Below are 18,404 nucleotides of genomic sequence, written 5' to 3'. Positions count from 1 at the left end.
ACATGAGACATGAATCACTCATTGGACATAAGATTTGACTAGAAAAGATCGACCATAAACTGTACAGCTAATAATATACATTTACCCTGGATATAATCATTTCCTTAGAATTAGAAAAATTTCTGAAGTCAGAAGAAAAAGAATGAATATCTATAGAATCTAAACACAATACTATAATGGTACATTTAACTATAAGATTATCAGTCAGTGATAATTTATATAGTCTAATGATATGTAAAAGCTATTGAATGAACGTGAACTGGTCAACGGTCAATTGTTGCCAAGCTGACCATCAAACATTGCGCCGAAAGGTTTAAATGTACCTGTCAGCTAGAATTTAGGTCATTTTCGATACAAGTTTAAAATGCACTAATTCAGAATTCAAAATTCAAATTCATACATATGGATTTAATACCGTAAATCAGTCTGTGTTTGTGAATTTTTTCGTTAAGGAAATATATACACAGGAAAAAATTATGTTCGAATTATTCAGTTTATGTATATACGCAGCATGAGCTCGTATTTTAATCAGATACGTAAAACACTCCAGAGGACATCTTGAACATTTGTAGCAAGTGTAACACCTGCACGCAACTTCATGACAAATAGCCTTCAGAAACTTTTATATTAACAGGTGGATCCAACAGTATAGAATATATATACTGTAGCTATCAGTCGCTGATAAATCTAAATCCTTTGAGTTTCCACAAACAAAGGGGGGAAAGAGAGAGAGAGAGAGAGATGTCCCATCTGTAAACGGTTTTAGATGCTACACATGTGTCACCAGTCTGTAAAAACACAATTCATATTACACACTCATCTATTTTATTGATGTCACAGGCTGAATGTACATCATGATAATATATAATATCCCTAAAACAATAACTACTCGTATTCACCCACCCATGCACGCACACATAAGCCAAATATAATTGGGCAAATCATTTACTATATTCTCAATGATTGCATACGTTAATTCATGTGTAGGTTGTTTGATGAAACAGATTTGCTGTATATAAAGTGTGCGTGCGCTCTTCCAACCGCTTTCAAATATGGTTCGAACATGGACTCTAAAAACTTCAGACTGAACTAGTATCGGAACTACTTTCTCATCAGTTGACATTGAGAAAGTCATTCCTAATAATCGGAAACACAACAGAAATGTTTCATCAGAAGGCTAAACGTACTTATGGAGGGTAAAGAAGAGGCCAGAGATAATTCTACAGTCAATCAATCATTGGAGTCATCAATTATATTTGAGGCTTCCGACATCAAAAAAGACTCACCAGTTAAAAGATGCTTCTTTCTATAGATTCACCTTGTTCACCCTTAAAGTTCACATGCCCCTTAATACTATATAGGTACCATATAGAAGAATCATCCAATAAATGAGGGAGTATATTAGGTACCTTGGTTTCTTCTGGCGTGAAATCGATACTTAGATAGGTCTAGAAATGTCTGTAATCAATGGTACTCTACGCACATGCATTAGAGTAAATATTTATTGAAACAAAGCTTTACTTCTATATATACATATACATCAATGGGTTGTGGTAAGACTGGCTGTCTTACCTGCTGCCTACACCGGGTACTGCTGCATTCACTGGGTTTGTTTGTTTTTAAATTTGAGAAGGCATGTCTGCCAGTATTACACGAGATTAGTGAACTATAACAGCAGACACACATTGAAGGGGACTTACGGGAGTTCATCCGATTTCTACCAGAGCAGGAAACTGATAGTGTAAATATAGTAGGCCGTTTGCCAAATGATTCTATTGATCCATGTTGTAATAAGATTAGTTGTTAATTAGTACCGAGGGGCTTTCAGGGTAAGTTACCTTGACATTGTTTCAGACAGACAGAGTGGGTTCCATGAAATGTGTCTAGTCTACCCTGCTTCGTGGCCTGATGGGAACAGTTTAAGACCAGTGGGATTAGACACAAATCTGCGCACAGATAGATGAAGAATGTACTTCAACTATTCGATTGACCTTTCCGATGACAATCCTGTCGTAATTTGAGACTGCATGATCAAAGCTCATTCGAGGAGGATCCTATGGATGGTTGAATATTATCATTCACTTCATTCAACTGTTCATCCAACAAATTGGCATTCAACCAAAAATTCACGTACTATGGAATGTACATATCACAACTAGTTTTTCATATCATTATTACAATATTCGCTAAAGCTACATTAGAAGTTAGCGAAGCGTTGAGCTTTACATTGAGCTTTATGAACAGTTGTAAAACGGATAAAACCCAAGGACAGTCTGGAAGTTCATTGAACATGATCTGGCTGAATGCCAGAATGAAGATAATCTCGCAAGAGGCATGGCGACAGTGGGTGGGTTCAAAAATCAGCTGATAACACGATTTACATGCGGGTTAACACAACCCATGCATTTTAGGATTTTTGGTTTTTGCTTGAGAAATATATGCTCTATCAAAGATTCCCTGTTTATCAAATTTTTTTTCTTCGGACGGGATTCAGATCCCAAAGGATTTATCCTAATAGTGCACTTATGCTTATTAGTGATTTATTACGTATGAATTGTAAAAGTTAATTGCTGAATTCCCAAGATCACTGCTCATTACACTCGGAGCTTAGAAACCGTTATCCTCTGGGGAAAAACCAGGATCATCAAAACGCATGCATCATGCAATTAAACTATCAATTTATAATTTATCTTCAAGCGAACCTAAGTTGAGTTTGAGTTAGCAGTCATAACGTGAGTCATATCGGATTGTCAATGGGTCTTTATAGTAAAATTCAAAATTATCTTCCTGATAACCAGAACTAAAATAACCTATCATCAAAGCTTTACCGATTTCGCTAATCAGGGCAAGTAAAAACTATTATCTTCATTCGAGTACTCGTATTCAGTAAGTTTTCCTAGAAATACAGAAGCCACAGAGTCCAAAACTAGTGTAAATCATTCCTTTATCATTGAAGACACACGGAGGTGAGGTAAAAGGTTCAAAAATATGATTTACAAAGAATCGGATGGCAGTCATAAATTCCAGCAGCGCAGAATCAATATTTATGACATAATTCTCGCTCATCGCCTCGAAACCACAAACAATCGCGAGAGTTTTTTGTTATAGGATAATCAGGCCCTCACGTCAGTCATAATTACGTAGAAATAAACAGTTACAGCAGCTACAGTCATGATTGAATCATTACATCTTTGGTTCAGTGACGCGTGTGAATCATACGCAAGTAATTCCAGCTTCCATCGCATCATTTTTTTGTTTCGAGATCAATGTCATAACCAGTTAGACAAAGAGAGCTACTAACAACATGATATCTACCTAACTAAAACCCAATGCTATGAATGCAGATGACAAAATTTCATGGTTTCAATCTAACTTGAGGTAAACCCGAGAAAAATGACCTAATATCATTCCCGATATTCAATTCATTTTTAAAATACTTATCATAGACAGTATTATCACTTGGTGAATGTATTAATACCGAGGTCATATTAATAAATCAGTCTTAACTATGAACCTCGAATAAAGGTGACCTACTGGCACAGTGAGCCTTCAAAAGACTTCTCAAAACACGCTCCTTTGAAATTCCGGAATTCTAACGAGACACTCGAACAACGGTAAAAAATATCACTTCATTTGTATCGATTTCGAGGCGCAAAGAAATAAGTGGAAGACCCGGTTAAAGGATTGATTGTGGAAAATTACATAACAGGCGGAAGAGTGTTTTTTTCAACGTTTACATGGAAATATACAATGAGGAAGATAAACACAATGAATGAATCAATCATTATATAGAAATATGACAGAATTCCAGGCGTCTAAGATACCTCTACAATACCTCTCAGTAAAACCACCTCCCACCTCTTTACTGGTTATTTATTCAAAATCTCCTATTTCAAACATCAAACATTCAGAAGTTGCACGAATAAGGCTCGCGGATAATACTAAATAATTTCACCTGCGTTAAATCAATTCTCTGAAAGCAAATATTTCAAGGAATCGTTCAGAGTTGGGAAACATGATCTGAAAAAAACATGTGGTTACTCACTTTTTTTAAAGGATTTAAACATATTTTTATCGCAAACAAATATGATAAGAGAAGATAAAATCAATTTTTGAAAGCAGAATAAATAAAAAGAAAAGTTATGCGGAAATAAATGAGTTTTTAGATTAATCAGTTCCCTCTTGATTATAATACATCAGTCTCCTCTTGATTATAATAACTGATCTAACTTCATTTCCGTAGGGGACGGGGACGGGGGGGGGGATTCACCTCTCTCAAAAAAGAATCAGCAAAATTTTACATGTATTCTTCATGACCAGAGCCTTATACATGTAGCAACTATTAATGGTTAATTCCGTAGACAGTTCAACATATTCTATGGATAATCTTCTTTCCTCATGACAGCTTTATGTGTCACTTTAGATTCTCTAGGCACAGTTTCAATGGACAGTAGTCTTTCACATGAAGGCATATCAATCATTGGTTTATAGTAAAACCGCACAGCAATTTCTGCACTTTACAACCACATTAAATCCTCATGTGGTTTGAATGTTGTGTTGTTGGTCGGTTTGGATTGTTTATTGTAGATAATAAATAACAATAAACTGTTCATCTTTTATCGGTCAAAGCTCAATCAATCAAGTCCTGGGGATATTTCCAATAGCTTTTGAGAACAGTGTCATTTTCAACTCTCTTGACTGTCAGGACATGACCGCGTAACCTCGGTCGATAGGGTTATGTGCACTACTGGATATTTAGTTCCGAAGGTCCAAGACAGATGTCACTACTTCACACCAATAAATCAATCTTTACATAAATACTGGCCTTGACGAATAATCGATGATCAATAAACGCGTGAGATGAAGAGATAAAATCATTCCACCACATCATCATCATCATCATCATTATCATATCATTATTATTAATCATTAAGATTTGTACAAAAAAAACTGACAGAATATATAAATAATAATAATTACAACTCATTATCACAAATATACAACACATAATTATAAATATCATATTATTAATATTTTAACTTTCAGCAATTCAGATGGGAACTAAACCTCTCTATTATACACTATGGAAGTGTATGTCATGTCTTGCATATTACAAACATATTTTTCATTGATACGTAAGATTTTTCTAGTATTTGGTCGTCAAACAACAATTCGGTATACAATAATCTTCCACAAATGCAGATTAAGAAACAAGATTATGCTAGATATTATAATCATCATATTAAATATAACTGTGTAGATCGATGATGCCAGTGAAGCATAGTTTAATTTCGAGTTAACAGATGGCAGCACCTCCCACGCGGACATTTCATAACAGTCGATAGATATATTTTGAATGCCCGATTTTTAGACGATTTTTAATCAAATATTACTAATTAAACGAACGTATAAAACATGTTAGCACAGTTCACAGAACAACAACAACGTAATTGACAATTCAATCAGATTCATGGCGACATCTCAAAGAAAGAACTAAGCTGGAAGAAAAGAGGGTTTTATGTCATGAAAAGCCATCAGGAAGACTTTAAAGACTTTAACGAGATCAAGAATGAACACATTCATCAAAGCTACTCTATCTAAATCGATATGTATCTAACGCGTTGCTGCTCAGCAAATGACTTTAAATTCAAAGTTTGACACAATTGATAAACCCAAGCGGTGCCTCAAACGTTAATAAGACTTATCAAATATTTCAGAAAGAGAGAAAGAAAGTTCACAAAGCTACAGATACAGTTACTGTGAGATACCACCACGAAATCATACAAACATAATCATCGAACCAGAAGAAATATCAATCATTTCACAACAAACAAATCAGGTTATAATTCATTCATAAACTTAAACAAGCTGCCAATTGAGACAAATTATAGGTGGCGCAAGTGTCTATATTATATCAGATATTAGCTTTAAGAGAACTAAGCGCTCGAGCGAGCACCAATGAGTGACCCTTCAAAACTGCCGCTTAATTAATTATTCATATAATTATGAACATCACAGATGAAACATTCTTTTTTTTAAGAGATTGGGAATCAAACAATCATCTTTTAATTTCATTCTACCGAAAAATTCATGAAGTACCATTAAGAAACTTAAGGTCTCATTATCTGCTTTCGCATACGAATGAATGAAAATTCATTGATATCTCCGAGTAATGGCTGGAGAGGTCTGTCACATCATCGGGAATCACTTATAGTCAGTTAAGTCAATTGTGACCATTAAAATCCTTGAGAATTAATTCCAGTTTCTAACACCACACCGTAAAGCGCGATCCATCGTATGTCGATAAATTATATATGTAAATCCGAATTTTTCGCGAATGCGCGTTTTCTAATCCAAGTTATATGATTTATAATCCGAACGTTGCACGTATGAGCGTTACCGCGCTCACATCAATCCGAAGACTCTACCTCGAACGTTATATCGATAACTATTGCAATCTTCACTAAGCAGTATAAACGACGAAACAACCGTATCGTTATCATTTACAGTTGTAACAAATTTCTGATAGTTTTAGACGTAGTTTCATCATTTAAATGTCTAGTCGTGTATCTGCAAGAATAAATAAACCTTGTCAAACGCGGCATCATCGTGCACCTAATAGAAACAACTCGGACAGTCTATGATTCTAAAAACGTATTTACATCAAATATTACTTTCATTTCTTAGAAAATAATACTTGCTTAATGATATCGCACCTATACCCTATGTGTACAAACAGCAAATAGTAGACTAAACTAATGCAGCCGTCAATAAAAGACCTGAGACCTCCATCTCACGTATACGATTGCATACAACTGGTATTCGATAACAGGTTTGCCTGTTGTTTGCTGCACTATATCGTATTTATATCGATTCCCTTACGAAATGATAGTCCTTAATTTTCGTAATTTGATCGAATCGAATGTACGTATAAAAATCAAATGTGAGAATAAAAACGCAAAGTGACATTGTCAGGACTTGGATACAATTTAATCACCATTGTATTCCAGTACCATTTGAAACATGGGACTGTGTTTTGACATGACGTCATCATCACACAAAATGCTACAAATATTGAATGCGCGCATTTGAACTGGCTAAAATCTTATCATGGTAGTATGCCTGACTCACAACTACCCCCTAGCTTGTGAATCCTGCTCGAATGCCTTATGTATGGTGAATGAAGAAATATCAAATGGCTCAGACGGGGTTGAGATGGGGTTCAGGTTTTTGACTGACGCCTGTATAAGAACAAACTAAATTCTATAACATATAGAAAATCTAGTTCCTACCTCAATGCATTTAGCAGTGCTTCCATTCGTCCTTGTTCTGGTTGATCTTTAATCAATTTGATTGTAGCTTTCATCTATAAACACATACAAAAACAGAAAGTGCAAGGCATGCTTTCTAATAGTTCAATTCATAAATAAGAGGTGGCAGCACGGATTAAATCTCTCATAAAGTGCTGCCATCTGAACAAATAGAGATCAAAACACACTTACATCTATATTAGAAGATCGGGCGAATGCTCCGACTGGATGGACATGATCGTATAATATTATAACTCCAACCATAACTCGGAAACAGAACAAATACGTCTCTTCATTCTGGAATCGACTGCTGTATTTCCTGTAAATACGATCAAATCTTACAAGCCTTACGTAACCATAACGCTGTCCTAATCATGAAAGTGGACATGACGAGTGCCCGAGGCTACAATGCTCCCTAATTTTCTTGAAAAAATTGTCAATAGAAGTCATTCACTGTAGTCACTCACTAGACCTTGCTAGTATTTCTCATTGCTAAGAAAAAATTTCTATTCAAGAGGTAGTATTTTGGAAAAATGTGGACCTTGCGCTTCTGTTCCCACCAATCGCACCCCTTTGGCTATTAGCCTGACTTAATTCTTGACATACATGAAACTTACGGATTTTCTAACATAGTTCGGCAAATATTCGCCATTGTACTTAAGCAGTCAGTTGTGTTCTGTACAGGTAAATCTTTATTCTGAAATGAGATCAAAGAAAGTGTGGTTTGAGCTTACAGCAATACAATATTACATTAAATAACTAGGGTCCAGGAACACCATGCCCACACAGGCACTTAAGAAGCTTGACAATCTGACAATTTCAATATCATATGCCCCAGGTGAACATAAACTGATTACCTTGAAACTGGCCACAATCATAGAACATGTCATAAGCTACAACTGTGCAATTGAATCTGGTTACAAAATGTGCGTAGATCCAAATATACATGGAGAATAAAAATCAACTAACCTCAGCAACAAATTTAGTGGTCGTGTCACTTAATACTTTCAGCATCGGCGTCGCGTGTGCATAGAACAATGACATATGATTAGCCATTTCATTTGAAACAACTAAATTCTGTAGCTCTTCCTATTAATGTAGAAATTGAAAATCATTGTTTACACTAAATCTTCCAGCAATCAGACCCCATACAAGGAACTTATCAGGAATGATTTTTTTTACCTCATTAGCCATTTTCATTCTACTAAGAGTTCGTCTATAGAAACTGAAGTCATTTTGAATGGCGGGAATGGTCATCTAAATGAAAACAGCAATACATACATCAGTGTTCATCAATAATTCATTAAAATATAGCCGTGTTCACACTATTGCTAGTTATGTTAGTCATCTCAAATTTGGCCCATACAAGGAATGGGCCAAATCAATGCTGTGCTTTCACACGCTTGTTTCATTCAGCTGGAATCACTGGTCCAGCTTAACGCAATACTGTGATTGACAGGCAATGAAAGTTCCTATTCACTTTCTTACATTAGAACCGACCTGGAACTATATTATTGGTTAGTTTGACGGACTAAATCAAGAACATTCTGAATGACGTAGTTTGAGTGTGGCTGATCTCCAAAATCAGCCCGAGATGTAAATTCCGATAAACTTACTTTCAGATCATCAAATTTCATCGTAAAGTCCAATATTTGAGCAAACTGCTTGAACAGAGCCTGTTGACTTTCTAAATGTTCCTTGGAAGTCATTTCGTTATTACATAAGACACCCAGCAATTGACTGATAATACTTTCTGTAAAACAATATCAACTTAACATTAAACCACGAGTCCATTTTCGCAGTTCCTCCAGGAGGTATTCAAACCTAAATGGCATCTTGAGGCCACCACAGCACAAACCCCTGCCCTAGTACACACATGCTCCCTTGGCAGGGATTCGAACATGATGGCATTACAAGACTCAATTAGTGGAATTGGTCGTATCAATATCAACATCAGCTCTTAGTCTTACCAAATTGTATCGAAAATTCAAAGTATCGTTTTAACTTGGAAACCAATGGAAACACAACGAGCCAAGCTTTCTCCTGTAGTTCTTCTTTCTTTGGATTTGATATTGCCTGAAATTAAGAATCCGTACTAACAATTTTACTCAATTATTTGTAATACATTTAATCATAAATTGACAACAATCAGTTTTATACGCATATCCTTTAATACATAGCAGTATTTAAACACTATAATACTTATCTATAACTTACATCTTTTATTTCATTGGAAGCACCTTTATAGTGTTGTAAATCATTGAGAATATCTAGAGCTTCTGTAAGTACACTTTCAACTTGTTCCCAAACTTCAATCTCAGACTCAGTCGGTTTACAATCTGTAAAATAGTCAGAAATATAACATCAACCTTTTTAAGACAAATTACATGAACTCATATTCGTACAAGATGACGATTCTATTTCTAGCCTATAGGAAACATATAACACAAATTGGATAAGAAACAAATCGTTTATAGATGTGAAATGGTGAATATCTGCCCTCGAGACAATCTTCTTTCATTACGAAGAAATATTCGCCATGAATTTTTCATCAAATCAAGTCGCCGTCTATATTTGACGGAGATCGATAAATAACGCCTACTTTAATTTCTGTTTCAGTATCGGGGAAAGTGGATAAGCCATCGAAATAGGAATATCCGACAAACTGCATTTACTTCAATAGTCATTCAACTGTTCGCGGTAACGACGCCGAAATTGATGCCACGACACTTTCGCAAATCGTTCAATTATTTCTCAATTTCTCGCGGTATTCGTTCAAACAAAAGAAGCGCAAAACGATGAATTGTAGCGAATAAAGTTGTATGTAATTCTAGCAATAATCACGCCGATTGTACGGGTTCAGTTCTATAAGTAACTATTCAATACATCCTATAACACTTCATTACAAAGAAATACCTGTTACTCGCAAACAGAAGTTGGGGAAATCCGGAAATCATTATTCGACCTTTTACATTAAACGAGAATTATACAATAACAACAATTTCCCTTGAATTTTCTAATCTGTAATAATCTGATATCTATATGTACACAGTGTATACACATGAATACTCAAAGTTCGAGTCGATGGAGGAAAAGCCGATGTGAATCATGGTTTTCATAACTTACTTTCAAAGTCGACGAATACATCGAATTTCACGCTCTCCTCCTTGTTGGAGAGAACTTTCAGTAAATTGCCCATCACTGGAGGGCCACATGCAGCTGAAATGTAAACGAAATATATATCAACACTCAGTAAACACGTTAAACCAACCAGACAGCGACTACATGAATTATCAGGATTGGCAATCAAATATTATTACCGACGAAAAAAATCAAATATCACACTCTATATGATTGTAACACACAGAGAACACTATAATCTTTACTAAACTTTGCTCCGTTAAGTGAACACCCCAAATAATAGGCATATATATATATATATCTCAACATCAAAAAACAGACCTTTAGCGCGTATAGTCAGTGGTGTTTATATCAAACAGTGCGTCAGAATAAAAAGCTTCCTGGTTTATATTCGAGCTTTATAACTGGTATATCAGCATGATTCATGTAATACAAGTCAGGTGGAGTCGAAATATCTCATTAACATGCCACCGATATGTACGGTTAATAGAGTTAATTCGAACTATCTACAGGTAATAATCACATCATAACCCGGAGCTTTAATGTCTTACAGAGACGAAACCTCGAGTCGAGCGAACTCACCGAGAAAACAAGTCATAACAGCGAAATATATTTATAATCCGTTCAGGATTGTATCCCTAGCCTTATTGAACCCTCGGGGCCTAAACAGAAAATATTTCCCGACTACGAGAAAAAAAGGATATTTTTTTTTGAAAATGAAATAAAGACCTGATGAATGGTTCTACTGCCCGCATGACCCCAGCTGCCCCTATAGCCCCCATATCTCGCTATACTATACATAATACTGCAGCTAAATAACAACAAAAAACAGTCCCGACATAGAATCTGTGCATGAATTACAACTAATCGCTTCTAATCAATTACGATGAAATTAGGATATGACAGACTATATGGGGTAGACGTAGATGACTCATTCTATTAGATAATCAGACTAGGTATTAGTAGTAAAATCAATCTATATCGGAAAATGTGCACCGAGGAATATGAGTATTACAAACTAGAAGACATCGCTCATTGACATTTACCGAACACGCTGTTCATCGTGTCGCCAGATTTTACACTTCACGACCGTTCAGTCAACAATGAAGTATCATCGCTGTTAATCTCAAGTGTTAACAGTCGACGGCAAATTGCAGATGCCGCAGCGCTGGTGACACTGAGCTCGATATCCGGAGACCGTTCTCCGTCTCGTGACGACGATATTTCTGTATCGATCGACCGACGATTCTCATCCGGTCAAGCGTTAAGTCGCTTATGTCGTCGTAGTCGAAACGACCATCATATGACGACTTACTCTTAGAAAAATGATTTGGAAATACTAATCGCGACTCAAAGACAATGACGACTTAAATAATGTGACGACTTAAGTAACATGACTTAAGCAATGCGACGACTTATCCGATGACTGTATGTGGGCTGAAAACAACGTAGAGATTTCCATGACAACGATTAATGATAAATATCATCTATCATTAAGGGACATCCGGTTCAAACAGTCAACGTATTCAGACAGAATGACATTCAACTATCATATCATTCACCAGAGGGAGGTTTATATTTTGATACACTCGAAAGAAAGATACCATCCTCGGAAAACAGTTGGTTTATCATTTCGACGCGTGAAAGAAAATAAATAAATGCCACGAGAAACTTCTGATTTTCTTAACTGAACACCTGTTTTGTTTTCTGTATTATTATACAATAACGCTGCTAGGTAGTCTTTAGATTTTGTGGTGAAAACAGCCGCCACAAGCGAACATCACTAATAATGAAAAAGATTTTATCAGTGAAGTGAGAACTATGACTCAAAGTTCCTACGCAGATAAATCAAGCAACTGGTGGCTTATAGTGACTCAGTTGACACTTCACTCTCATTCAACCCTACATACTGAACATTCTACAAGACATTCTACACAAATAGCTCCATATGCAGTGTCCCCTCAACCACGTCACATTATTAGGTCCGATCTATCGCAACCATCTGATCAAAATTTGACAGCCCCGGAAAATGACTCACAAAATAGTAATATCAATATTCTGAACACCTTCCAAATTACTGCACAATGTCTCTGGAGGCAGTATGCTCTGTAAAGTCGATATCTTCAAGAATTTTAATTAAGATTCCATTCCGTGTCCTTGAAAACATGGAAAGGAATTCGATTTTAATCATCAAACGTAGATTACAATAGGTTTACGGTAAACAATGAGGAACGCTATATATTGGATATCGGATGTAATTTCTGTCAGATAAACAGATTCCGTTAATCAATCAAATGATGCCGCAATACAGCAACGATCAGCTGTCTCGGTTGTCCGATACAAAACTACTTAACCCTCTCATTCTCCCACTGAGATCATTAAGAAATGTGAAGGGACCACAGAAAGCTCATATATAAACAGTCACTCACATGCTGGAAATGATGTTATATAAAGGGAGGGTAGAGTGACTCCTGGGACTGGTGTAAGTTGATGTATATTGAAGTTTATTCACTGAACGACTGCTGGGAGTCGCAATATATGGTAATTGATTTAATTGCTCGAACACACAAAATTCTCATGGACATCATTTGGGAGATATATACAACTCAGGATAAATGCATCAGCGTTTCCTCAATTCTATGTACTTTTTATACGGTTCGATCAGAGGATTGAGTTTGTAGTGTATTTATATACCTGTCTCTTTCGATACGAGCAATGGTGGAAACATGTGAAAATTTACTCATCTAAAAAGCAATTTACTGTAGATGAAAGATGATGCACCTGGATTCGGAATAAACCTCTAGCTGATGTTATATCACTGAGCATCATTTTATTTTTCTTCCGTATCTCAACAAACAACACATATCTAATAGAAGCTTTTTATCTAGGCCTATACGATTGAGAGCGTGGAGGATATTTTCAGCATGTCTAATAGAATGAACAGAATGTTTTTTAATGATTCGACAGTCTGTCAGAACTGATATTCCCTCAGATGCATACCCAGGTCTATCTACATACATGCACAACGCCGGAATTCCAATGTGAAATTCCACCAAACCATCATCTCAATAATCCACACGCGATCAATGTAGGCTACACTAGGGAAACTGTAAAACTTTCACTAAAGATTCATTGGAATGAACAATGTTTAGCATTTTAATGATCCTTACGCGGCATATGCCGCAATATCCACTTTAAAATGTATGTTTTATAGCAATTGGACGATATAAGAGCTAATAGTATGGCAGAGTAGTAGATATGAAAGTTAAGAGCAGACACTAAAGAACCCTCCATCATTTAGGTAAATGACACAATACAATAATTGAGCTGAGTCATTTAAACACTTACAATTCTTCAAGTAGGCCGGCGTTAGATATAATAATCGTGGATACAAGTGACAGGTTTATCAGAATTTAATCATCTAGAATCATAAACATTGCAGTGAAACCATCATTGATGAAACACCATAATTCTACCATAATATAGAAAATCTCACACTAAGAATGAAAAAATGAAGGCAAAAACGTTTCCTTGATTTAGTAATGTATTCATCGTTTCGACTTTATTATCCTTACGAATACAACAGGATTATGAAGTATAAACCTCTCTATTCATCTTTCTGTGGATTTCTTATGGGATTTTCTACATTATCTAAAATCATCTGCTAGTCTAGAATATTACAGAGGGAAATCATCTTATTTCATCAGTCTGAATCTGTATGAAAAACGAGACAATTCCAATGAAATATGAATTCCTGATATACAATAGAAATGCATGAATGGACACGTCATGCATTGGTGTTCACACGTATTACAGCAATATCAGAATAAACATATCCCGTTATTGAACTGAACTCAAACCTCATGAGAGTGAGACAGCTATTTCTGTCACTCGTAATCGAACCTCATGAGAGTGAGACAGCTATTTCTGTCACTCGAAGATTAACTGGATGAGAACAAAAGATTGATTCCACTTCAACTAGCTCACCAGCGACACAAAGACAACGACAAAGGTGTTCGGTAATGAAACCTATTGTGAAATCAGACTGTTCCATGTATGCAACTCTCCCTCATCGGATGAACTATTACATGAATATTATCAACCTACATCCAATCAGTTACAAGCAGCGAATACTGTTACATATTTCAGCGGAAAAATAAAACTATGTTTATTCTCGAATTAGCTGTACAGAAGTAGAGACAGATACAGTAAATCAGATGAAATCGAGATGATGAAAGAAATACTTTGAAGTTATTCTAACCTGTGAGGAAATGTAGGAAACCGAATAACTACGACTATAACCAGAATAGATCTATGAAAGATCATCACGAAATTACTGACCATCAATGGAGTACGAAGGACAAAGATAACTCAATAATCCCCTGAAAACATTCTATGAGCATTGAGCCTTAGATATACAACGTGTCAGGAAATTACTCGGCACCAGACTCTTCTGAGTGGAAACAATATTTACTCAAGCAAAAAAAAAACTTAGCAAAATCAATGTGCAACGTTACAGCAGTGAAAAATGGATACGCATTATATGAACAAATCTGTAGTAGTACAAAAAATACTATAAATCATTGTTTATCCAACTGAATGTTGTGTAAATTTAGACAGAAGCCTATCCATGTACTAATTTCAATAACAAGGTAAGCGACTATAAAACCTTCCTATTATTTGTTATAGGGCTAGATATAATTCTTATCATTCCTGTCCACTGTAGGCTAATGTGTGATATAAGAATGAGATATAAATTCCTTGGCTAACCTATCTGTATTTCAATGTAAATTTCACTTTAAATCTGTTTATTTTGAAGGCTACACATCAGTCAATAGTATATTCAATCAGTCGGTGGTTTATTCTGGTAGTTAAAAGATTCTGAAGCTATTAACAGAAACATCTGTTTCTATTACTCAACCACAACAACAACATTCATTGTTACATTCCTTCCTACTATACACGTTTTACAAGAAATTCTGTTTAAGATTCAAAATCCTAAAAAATTTCAAATATAGATTTGCTGCAATCAAACTTAGTTTAAGTCGTCATAGCAGGGACGATTATTATGTTGACGACTTATTCCAAATGATGACTTACACTTAGTAAATGGAATGGGAATAGAAATTGCGACTTAAAAATCGTGACGAGACTTAACCTAGGTTCGACTACTGTACTTCAGGAATCCTGAAACTATTTGATAACTATTACTACTACTCACTGACTCCACATCCACAAACTGCAGCCATGATGTATCCTGTAAATAACTGCTCACAGTACTATCTGACTGACACACAGACTGCTGACTGTAGCTAACATTCAGTCGCCAGCAGCACCAGCTACTCACGATGATAAAACTATTGGATAGATAGATTACACGTTCTTCAACAACAGTCTTATAACAGACTGATTCGTCACGCGATTGGTCAATGATCGATCAAGTGGGAAACTGAAAAATCATTGATTTAGTGATACCTCGATAAATCACACATAGGCACACAGTATATCACACTTCTCTCTCTAGTCACATCACATATTTTTACGAGTATGATAATTTCACTGGCAATATCAAAAGCGTTTTCCATATAAAACCAAATCCGACAGCGACATAAAAACCCACAAGTATCACACACCGCTATAGCTCTTTACATTCTGGTGTGAACGGTGTGTCAGAATTCATATATCAAAAAAAAAAGAAATTGACAAAAATATCATAGTTCAAAAATTCAGGTCAGATATAATGACAGAATATTGGTGATATTTTCCATCACCTAGACACAAAAGCGCTGCGCATAATTATTCCCATATCTCTTCCGTATTCCAGGATTCATGGTAACTAATTATATCTCAATAGATCGCAGGTTTTTCATCAAATAATTGACTTTTTTGACTAAAAAATTTCAATGGGAAAAACGACTTCTCTTGTGTCACTGAGATTCTCTATACAGACCATTTATGAACCTCAAAATACTAGCATTAAGCAAATGGAACATTTCTATGTAAAAATATGAACTAGCTTTCAAGTTGACTTCAAAACTAATAACAGCCCGAAATAAGCTCTTTTTTCTACCCAAAGAATACAAAAATCTCCTAAATTGATACAGGTATTTTCATCAAAACATTGCAGTTCAAAGTGACAAAGAAATAATCATTACTTCGTCCATATTTCTCTTGATAAGATACAAGGGCCAAGTTATATAGATATGGCTGTATAATAGTCCTTGTCATATTACCATGTTGTGTATTGTTACTACGGTGATTGTGATTGAGGATTTACCCCTAGTAGAGGGATAACTTTGATACCCAATCTATGAGACCGGGGCCGGATTCAAAACCATGTAGTTAGTTTCATCCTGTCTCCGACCAAAAAGCATTGACGTAGATACAATAATGAGAACTCCTGTCAATGTTGTTTACATTTAATCAAATTATGCACATATCAATTAGAGGATCCAATCTGAATCAAAAAGTAACCAGGGTCAGCCTGGCTGGGATCAGTAGTGTCAAACATAAGGCAAACAGATGTTATTGCTATTTTGAGCCAAGCAGCATACTGTCGCTGAGCAGTTCGTTCACCCACTTTAACTGAACTAATCAATCCTAATTTCACAGGACACTGGACTGGGGCAAAAACCATAATGTATCCAATGCACATTAATAAGTGTTGGTAATCGAGAAATTGGTTGAGTCTACAGGTGTTAGGCCCATATGACATGTGTATCTTTTGTAGTTTGGGTTCGAGTACTGAACAAATTTATATTTGCATGAATTGATGATTCTAGTAAGGCTATTAGACACCTCCGAGAAGGCATGAAGGGAAAATACCAAACATATGCAAATAAGGGATTTGAGCAAGATCAGTCTTACTCTTATGAGGCCTACCCTAATCAATTTAATTTGTCCAGGAATCAAATTTACGGATTCACGCCAGTCAGTCTATAAGTCTATAAGAACTAACACCGGTCAACACTCGTCACTCTGTACTAATGTGCAATTGTTATAGACATTGGAAATATTACAGTTTTGATTGTGGGGGTTGAGCCGAGCGAGGCATGTACTAGGCCAGGGTCATGGAGACAGACACTGAGGTCTGAGGAGTGTCGAGTCGAGTGAGGAGAGTACTGTACTGACTGCTACTACTACTGCTGACAATAAAAATAAAATGCTGGGCTCGTGTTATCTATCAGGTGACTTGCTGTTAATCTTCTTGTCAAGACATCAGTTCGAGATTTAGTGAATTGTCATTGTACGAGTTGAGGCTGAATTATTTCGTGGCTAATGACCTGACAAGTTAAATAAAGGAACAATTTTTACCTTTCCAATTTTCCTAAAATACAACAATCACTTCCGGGTTTAAAATGGCTTCCTTTTTCCCAGAAGTCATGGCAAAAATTCCCATAGTTCAGCGCGATTTTTGACACTTAATGAAGAACCTGTTTTTAGGTTACATTAATTTGTAACATTTCATTAGTATAACTGCACGCTAGAAACCGGTCTTACTTACCTCTGAGATCGTGGACGATTTGTAAATCAAAACACAATCGGCTACTTGCTATGGGCCTATCGCAGCCAATTTAAAAGCCCTCCTAACGCTAGAAGTTCAAGCGTCTGTCACTCATCACTAGATGGCAGCAGGCGCTGGTCTCTAGTCTACTGCGGGATTATGCCGGGTGTGAAGATTCTAGGAATAAGATATTGTGTCATTTAGAAAATGAAAATTATTTGTCTTTACAGGTTGAAACATGGATCGAGAAGAAATAGTGAATATCTTTCAACTACCTTTTGGTGTTCAGAATAATTCACTCCTAGAAGAAATTCACGCGAGTTCTACAAACGCCGAGTTTGGTAAATAAAATATGTATTCTTACCATCTACAACATATTAAAATTCCCTTCAATTTCTTGCATGGATGTAAATAAACCAATCATTGTCCAAGAGGCAACCCGTGGCAGC

The 18,404-nt window shown here is 36.0% G+C and overlaps 1 protein-coding gene across 5 annotated transcripts; it reads right to left on the bottom strand.

Moving 5' to 3' along the window:
- Positions 1-4,907: 4,907 nt before the first annotated feature.
- On the bottom strand, positions 4,908-17,815 carry LOC141899337 (CYFIP-related Rac1 interactor B-like). 5 transcript variants are annotated; one of them, XM_074785583.1, is made up of 11 exons: positions 15,673-15,914; positions 10,437-10,529; positions 9,528-9,649; positions 9,281-9,386; positions 8,927-9,063; positions 8,493-8,567; positions 8,280-8,399; positions 7,928-8,007; positions 7,503-7,629; positions 7,293-7,366; positions 4,908-6,570 (listed from the first exon to the last, which is right to left on the bottom strand). In XM_074785583.1, exons 1-11 carry the CDS (start codon positions 15,698-15,700, stop codon positions 6,504-6,506), a joined length of 1,029 nt encoding a protein of 342 aa, XP_074641684.1. In that variant the 5' UTR covers positions 15,701-15,914; the 3' UTR covers positions 4,908-6,503. The 5 variants fall into 5 exon arrangements, with proteins under 5 accessions (XP_074641684.1, XP_074641685.1, XP_074641686.1 ...); XM_074785584.1 differs by lacking the exon at positions 15,673-15,914 and adding an exon at positions 11,034-11,153; XM_074785585.1 differs by lacking the exon at positions 15,673-15,914 and adding an exon at positions 17,766-17,815 and having other exon boundaries at positions 4,909-6,570.
- Positions 17,816-18,404: the final 589 nt, after the last annotated feature.

Source organism: Tubulanus polymorphus, chromosome 2 (assembly GCF_964204645.1).
Source record: "Tubulanus polymorphus chromosome 2, tnTubPoly1.2, whole genome shotgun sequence".
NCBI classification, from domain to species: Eukaryota; Metazoa; Nemertea; class Palaeonemertea; order Tubulaniformes; family Tubulanidae; genus Tubulanus; species Tubulanus polymorphus.
Note: the sequence above shows the minus strand (reverse complement) of the source record. Positions and strands in the feature narration are given on the sequence as shown.

Coding starts and splice junctions, on each gene's coding strand:
- LOC141899337 (XM_074785583.1), bottom strand. CDS start 15,700: ATGGCTGCAGTTTGTGGATGTGGAGTCA. Junction 8,568..8,926: donor TGAAATTTGATGATCTGAAA/GTAAGTTTATCG, acceptor GTTTTCATTTAG/ATGACCATTCCCGCCATTCA. Junction 7,367..7,502: donor CCCGATCTTCTAATATAGAT/GTAAGTGTGTTT, acceptor ATGTGTTTATAG/ATGAAAGCTACAATCAAATT.